Source organism: Camelina sativa, chromosome 5 (genome assembly GCF_000633955.1).
Source record: "Camelina sativa cultivar DH55 chromosome 5, Cs, whole genome shotgun sequence".
In the NCBI taxonomy this organism is placed as follows: Eukaryota; Viridiplantae; Streptophyta; class Magnoliopsida; order Brassicales; family Brassicaceae; genus Camelina; species Camelina sativa.
In genome coordinates this window covers 5610936-5618861 of record NC_025689.1, presented here as the reverse complement: position 1 = coordinate 5618861, position 7926 = coordinate 5610936, and the positions used below count along the sequence as shown (strand labels likewise).

General features: G+C 41.2%; 1 protein-coding gene across 1 annotated transcript; it reads left to right on the top strand.

Moving 5' to 3' along the window:
* On the top strand, nt 784-3184 carry LOC104785670 (UPF0503 protein At3g09070, chloroplastic-like). The gene has a single exon (XM_010510928.2). The coding sequence runs from the start codon at nt 1106-1108 to the stop codon at nt 2960-2962; it is 1857 nt and encodes a 618-aa protein (XP_010509230.1). The 5' UTR covers nt 784-1105; the 3' UTR covers nt 2963-3184.

Genomic DNA, 7926 nt, shown 5'->3' with positions numbered 1-7926 from the left:
ATGTGTTTTTCCCCAAAACATATTACTTAAGTTATCGGTTCCTCGTAAAAATAAAAAAAAACATAGAACTTTCAAATTTATAGTATTACTTTATTATGTCATTTAATAACCAAAAATTACGAGTATTCATACATATAACCAACAAACTAACCATATGATATTTTGTTGCACTCAAATTCACTGTTCTATACAAGACCCATATATGTGCATACATGACGCTAGCCCTACTACACGTCAAGATAAATAGGATCCGAAGAACATGGAGTTACAATCTCGTTAACGTACTTCAGCACAATCATAAACATCACTTTAACGCTTACAAACGGGGAACGACGAATCTACGAAAGAACAGTAGCCAAAACACAAAAAAAAAAAATAGAATATAAGAGACAATGATAATAAATAATAAATTAGAGATAATGAGAATAAAGCCGTAATAAAGGATTAGTTTCACTTTGCCCCTGGACATTCGGTATTATTATCACAATTAAAGTCGAAAAAAACGTTTAAGTAAAGGACAAAAACAGTCAAACAAATAATGATGAGTTTTGGTTCCAGCTAAGTTAAATCCAAAATTTCCAATAATACGATATCTTAAAATTCAAAAATAAGAAAATACCAAGAGTGTGAAAACTCAAAATTTTTGAGTAGACAGACAAAAATGGCTTGTCCCTTCAAGATCGTAAGAAAAAAAAAAAACAAAGATTGGTCTTATTATATATAGTTACTTCTTAGGTAGTGATAGTAGAAGTAAATTTAGGGGCGTAACAGTCATTTAACAAGCGAGAGCCCCTAGACTTTGCCTTGTTCTGTCTGCAGTAGTAGTAGTAGTAGTAGTGTTGTTGTTATAGTACGACTCACTCACTGCTAAAAAGTATTTTTACAACGGAACTAGCGAATAAGGTATTTTTAAAAGTAACCCCTAATCTTTTCTCTTTATTCTAATTTCACTCCCCTTTCTTTTATAAACTCCATAACACACCCTCTTTGTTTTCTCTTTCCTCTGTCACTATCCGTTGCGAACCCAAACGGCTCTCTCACTCGATCGACATTTTTTCTCCTTCTTCTCTCTCTCTCTCTCTCCCGATATGAGCCACGGGTGGTTATGGTTATGAATAATCCTGCAAACAACAACAACAACAACAACTCAGTTGCAGCGTCTGTGTCATCAGCCTTAGCTTTAGCTCCGCCGCCACATCCGCCGCAGCCTCACCGTCCTTCCACTTCTTGTGATCGTCACCCGGATGAGCGTTTCACTGGATTCTGCCCTTCTTGTCTCTTCGACCGTCTCTCTGGTCTAGACATCACAACCGGGAAAAGCACCGCCGTCTCCGTCGCGTCTTCTTCAAGAAAACCGCCGTCTTCTTCCGCCGCTCTTAAAGCAATCTTCAAACCTTCCTCCTCCTCCTCCTCCGGGTCATTGTTCCAGGAACTTCGGAGGACGAAATCGTTCTCGGCGACAAAGGCCGAAGCTTTAACCTTTGAGCCACAGAGAAGATCTTGTGATGTTAGGGTTAGGAACACTCTTTGGTCTCTGTTTCACGAAGAGGAGCATAATAATTCTCAAAACAGAGAGGGTTTATTAAGTGAGATTGATCTCGAAAACGCCAATTCTGTATTAAAGTCGCCTCTTTTCGAGGAGGAAACTGAAATTGAAATCGTAAAGGACATTACTTTAAGGAATCTGAAGGAACCCAGAAGCGTAATCGACGAAATCGTCGAAGAGGAAGAAGAAGAAGAAGAAGAAGAGGAGATTGAGAAAGGGAAGGACTTTGAAATGGAGTTTACTCCACAGACGACGAAGAAGCCAAACAGAGACTTCAAAGAGATTGCTGGGAGTTTCTGGTCAGCGGCGTCAGTGTTTAGCAAGAAACTTCAGAAATGGAGACAAAAGCAGAAGCTTAAGAAGCATAGAACCGGTGATCTCGGAGCTGGATCCGCCGCGTTACCTGTGGAGAAGTCAATTGGGAGACAGCTTAGAGATACGCAGTCTGAAATCGCTGAGTATGGTTACGGTAGGAGATCGTGTGATACAGATCCAAGATTCTCGATTGACGCCGGAAGATTCTCTCTTGACGCCGGTAGGGTTTCGGTGGATGACCCTCGTTACTCGTTTGATGAGCCGCGTGCTTCTTGGGATGGGTATATGATCGGGAGAACGGGTGCTCCGCCGCGGATGACTTCGATGTTGTCTGTTGTTGAAGATTCTCCGGTGAGGAATCATGTTCTCCGGTCAGATAGTCACATTCCGGTGGAAAAGCCACCACCTTCTCCACCACCATTAGTACCGGATGAGATTGTTCCTGGTGGATCTGCACAGACACGAGAGTACTACTTAGACTCATCTTCACGACGGAGGAAGAGTCTTGACCGTTGTAGCTCCACTAGGAAGTTATCAGCTTCTGTTGTGGCTGAGATCAATGAAATGAAACTGTCAAAAGAGTCGATTTCACATTCGCATTCGCATTCACATTCAGTGAGAGATGATTGCTCTGTTGAGAACACTGAGATGGGTGTTCGAGAGAATGCAGGGACTACTATGGAATGCAACAAGAAGGGGACGAAGAAATCTAGATGGAGTTGGAACTTATTCGGGCTGCTTCATCGAAAAAACGGGAACAAATTTGAAGAAGAAGGAAGAAGCGGTGTGGATCGAACGTTTTCAGGGTCGTGGAATGTAGAAACAAGAAAAGGGTTTGATCCAAAGATGATTAGGAGCAATAGTAGTGTGAGTTGGAGAAGTTCTGGTACCAATGGAGGAGGAGGGTTTCAAAGGAATAGTGTGGACGGATGTGTTAGTGGGAAGAAGAAAGTTAGTAAGATTGAGAATGGAATGCTCAAGCTTTACTTAACGCCGAGTAAAGGAAGGCGGCGAGGAAGCAGCAATTCGACAGCATCTACTAACCGGCCTGTTCCTGCTTCTCAACCTTTTGGTAGTAGAAATGTTATGAACTTTTACTGACAACATTGTAATGGACTCTCGAGTCATTTTTTTTAGATTGGTAGTTGGGAATAATAAGTTTGGTAGTGAAGTTGAATTTGACAAAAAAATGTTCAAAGATTTTCAGTTTTCTTCATTTTGGTAATTGTGTTGGGATATAGTTGCTCAGTCTTATAACTTGTGTAGTTCAAAGTTAATCACTCTTCTTTGGTAATGGATGTATACAGAGTTTTGAGTTGGTTACATGTTTCTCTTTTTTTCTTGCTCTTAGTAATAAGATTGGAGTTTCATGTGTATTTTAGAAAATGGAAAAAACAATGACATGTGAGATTTGATATATAGAATAGTTAAATCAGGAGTAACTCATGGACAAAAGAGGGTTCGGTGTTTAATTGGCTTCAAGACAATACAATCTAGATTCTTGGAGAATATGATCTTCCGAAATTTTCGCAAAACGTTTCATTTAAATAATTTGTTTATTATATACCTTTGATATCTGGTTTACCTTCACTGAACATATTTTAAATTTGAAATCAAAAGTCAAAAAGCGACAATTCTTTCTCCTTTCAAGAAAAAAAAAAAAAAAGCTTTATCAATAATTTGGTAGAAGAAGCAAAACAAAAAAAGTTGTAATCAAATCTACTGTTTTCAAATCATATGTACAACTAAAAAAATGCATTACTATTTGTTTGGGTTATTAATTTCTAAGCTTTTTGTCAAGCTCAATCGACAACAGAAACAAAAGATAAAAATCTTGGGTCCGTGGAACATGTTAAGGAGACAAGAAATTAACAAGAAAAGAAAATGTTAAGGAGACAAGAAGAGACCGTGGGAGCAGCAGGATGAGTCCAAAATTGTTTGAGGGTCATAGTGCAAAAAAAATATCTTTCTTAGGGTTATTATGTTAAGAAAACATAATTTAAACTCAAGCGACAAAAGAAACAAAGATCAGTCTGCAAAGTCACCAAATGGATGAGAAAAAGTGAGAGATGATGAACCCTGTTTCCTTTGTCCATAAAATCTAGAGATGGTTAATTCTGTTGAAAAAAAAACAACTTACGTCAGGCCCAGCTTAATAGTTTAGTTCTATAGGCCCATAAGACTTTTTAGTTAGTCCATCTCACACTAACAACGTAACAAGTTAAAAATGCAAAGGGTCAACGATAAATTTTTATAGGGTGATTGAAGTTGTTGTTCAAGTACTATATGATTATGGTCTATGGGCTCCCTCCAAGCTGATGAGAAATACATATATCAGAAGAATTTGAAATTGTTACGTTGTTGTCTTTTGGACTTTAGTGTTCTCTAAAAAGGAAACGTTACTTTCAAAGATTGTTGAGAAAGTGACAATAACAAATTAACTACAAAATTAGAGAGGTGATTGACACTTTACCCATTTTTAACCATGACCGTTCAGCAAAGCATTAGTCTAGTTTAAGTTGTTTAACTGAGACATCTCCCGTACGGCAAACATACTATAATGACCAATTTGACCAAGAAAATGTATAAATCTTGTTTATATCGTGTCTGACCGAAACGGTGTCGTCCAAGTTGACACGCATTTTGTATATAGCCTTAGCTTTGAAACAAACCCAAGACACAGAGGCTGTCTTTGTTTACAACGACATGAAAGCCATTTCTCAACTTATTCTTCTACTCTCTTAGTTTCTAAGCAATTATAATCTCCACCTCATTTCACACAGCTTCTACGACACTTTTAAGTTCTAACAATACGTATGTATGTGGCCATCGAATCCACTATCCAAATACCAAAATAAACAACTCATTTATCTATACATAATTTTTATTTTTATTGTAACGATAAGTCGATAAATATATACTTATATGCTATTTGCTTGAACCGGCAGTTTTCTTTTAACTGGATAAAAATCAACTATTAAGTAACCATAGTTCTTACATTACACAATCTGAACCCACGTTACTTTTCAATCCAATTAGATATTGAGCATGTTCGTTACGTTGCCGTTGCGTCTTCTTCCGGCGGCCAAAATTTAAATGTCAACGTGGCCAAATAAATATGAAAATTACCGCTGCGGCTACTTTTACGGAGATCGCCGGTGTATTATGTGTCGCCGTAAAAAATAGGCGATAGTTAAAACTGCCGCTACGACTTGTTTTAACGGAAGCGGCAACTTGTTTTAACAGAACCGACGACTCATTTCAAAGATTTAAACTCTGGCAAGCTTTATTTTTTTAGTCGTAGGGTGTGGTTGCTGCGACAACTTAACGAACAGGCTTATTATAAAATCAAATTTTGGATCATAAGTGGAAACAAAAGAAAAAAATTCCCTTGCTTTTTTTTGTGTTTTTTTTTTTTTTGGTGTAAACACAAATTTTACTTCAAAAAACTGATGGATTATCATCCGTATATGTTGAACTAGACACTACTAGCTCGGGGATGGTTAAATAGAAAGGGTGAAACAAAGGACTTTATTAAGATAGTCAAAGATCGTCGAATTACAATATAACCGTTATAAGCCGAACGGCTTAATTACAGAGAATTGTGCTTCTCAAAATGACTAATTGAACTATAGCTTAGAATCGGATTTACTCCAGACTCTTGCCCGATGTTACTTGATGCCTTCTGCAAGCTGCTTCCCTGGTATTTATAGTTGATGGGACGTTCCACCTCTCTGCCTCAGGATCGATGTGGGATTGTCCTCAAGTGAAGTCGGCGATCGTTCTTATCCGGGCCGTCACTTATTGGGCTGTCCGTCTTAACTGGGCCGTTTAGGAGCTTGATCGGCCCAACGAGTAGGATTTAGTCGGTTTGCCTTTTCAGGTTTTGGGTTGACTGTTTCGATAATGGGCCTGCAGGAAAGCCTGTTAAGGCTGGGTGAAACCCATATCCAACAATTGTCCCCCCCCCCTTAGTTCATTGTGGTCAGTCTTGAGTCAATGAGCTTGTTCGGGAAATATTAAGTCTGGCTCATTATCGGAACGTTGGGCCGACCCTTTATACTCTGTCGCGGAGAGGGGAATTGGAACGTCGTTTCCTAGGGTTGCATCTTTTCGCTCCCACCGTTACTTTAAGGGTTTCTTTTCCCGCAGCTTATAAAAGGAGACTTCTTGGGGTGCCCTCTTCAGTTCTTCTCCAGCCGCAAAAACCGAGGTAACCCTTCTCTCTCTTTTGTTGGAACCTTTCTCTTTTTTCTTTATCCTCTTCCTTAGCTATCTTTTAGGTTTTTAGTGTAGCTTATACTTTCTCCCGGTCGGGTTTGTTGTTGTAATTGTCGATTCGAATTCGATGTCGGGTTCTTGTGAGGAGTTTTTAAATGAACGTTCGCCTACTGATTCCTCTGAGGCTGGCCCGTCGATGCGGGCTGCCGACTCGTCCGATTCCGGAGTTTCCGCGTGTTCGTCTAGGTTTCGCAGGCGAAGTAGGAGACTAGAATCGTCGGGCCATTCTCCGACGTTCGAAGTTGACCAGGGATTCCTTGCCCCTTCTGGAGCTCCGGTCAAACCTGAGGCGGGCAATTCTAGTCATGATGGGTCTGGCTATCCCGACTCGCCTTGCTCCCGTGGCGAAGCCAGATCTGGCCATTCGTCCAATAACATGTCTCTCGAGGATGAGATCGAGATTGGCGAAGGGACTGACTACCCGGATGCGCCTTTTGATTCGGGAAGGTCGCTTTGTGATGCCGATTCTCTCTGCGCGATGATTGACTTCTGTAATTCCCCTATGCGCGTTTCTGTTGTATGTCCGACTTCCGAGGAGCGTGTATTTAAGTGCCCTGATGGGTTTATCAGTTTATATGAACCGTTTTTTACTAAGGGCGGTCTCCGCTTTCCGATTCCAGCCTTCGTGATGGAGTATTGTTGGCGTCGTCAGATTGCCATTACGCAGCTTACCGTCCATACTATTCGCAACATGATTGGTCTTAAGCACCTTGCTGACCAATGCGGGGTCAAATTGACCGCCTTCTTTGTTGAGGATATGATGCGTTTTACTAGGCAGAAGGGTTTTAACGGCATTTGGTATGCTAGTGCCACGCCGGGGTATAAGCTGATGGAGCATCCGCCGTCAAAAACCCATACTTGGCTGAACAGATACTTCTATGCTAAAGTTGATGATGCCTTGGTAGAGGATATGTCAATAGGTTATAAGACTGAGTGGAATTTGTCCCCTGGTAGTTTCTTGGGTGAACCTTTATCCTTTTCCTTTTGCTTCCGTTTCGGATTGCTAACTGTCTTCATTTTTGATGGTCCTCAGATTTGGTTGATAAGTCTGCCGATCCGCCAACTTCCGATTTCTTTGAGGTTCGTGATCTTCTAAGGAGGCAAACGGTGCTTGACTGGAGGACTATTCCGCAGCTAGACCTAACTAGGGGCAGGAAACCATCGAAAGGTATTGCTCTGTTGTGCTTGTCGGTTTTGGTTCGACCAGTTTGTCATTTATTTTTTTATTGAGGACCCTGATTTACGATGACAGGAGGTGTAAGTCAAGCAGGGATGGTGAAATTGGGTGTTCCCAAATACTCTGGCAAGCCGGTCTCGAAGAAGAAGAACGCTGCAGAAGAGAAAGAACTGCAGTTGGCGCTGAGGAAGAGTCTGGCTGATCAATCATCCATTCAGGGTTCTCGCGTTGGGGGTATCTCGGGTGGCCGATCTTCAGATGGTAACAAGGCACCGCGAGAAAAAGGGAAAAACAGTGAGGCTGCTCGGCGGGATAAGGATATCGTTCCTATCGATCTCACGGTTGAAAAGGATCGCTCTTCCTCGAAAAATTTGCCTGACCCGACGGGGGATTCTGGCAAGCGCAAAGAGGCTCCGGCTGGTTCTGATGCGGTCGTTGCGTTTAAAAAGCCTAGGACCTCCTCGCTAGACCCAAAGGATAAAGGCGTCCAGCCTTCCTATTTTCATAACTTCCGCTATGCGAAGGACACTCCTTTCCTTTCTGACAAACGGGAATGTGGTGCTCTCATTCGTGAGGTCTCCAAAGTGCCGGGTGATCGCTCTGAGGG

Bases quoted from the DNA above. Each gene is read 5' to 3' on its own strand.
- LOC104785670 (XM_010510928.2), top strand. From the start codon at position 1,106: ATGGTTATGAATAATCCTGCAAACAACAACAACAACAACAACTCAGTT.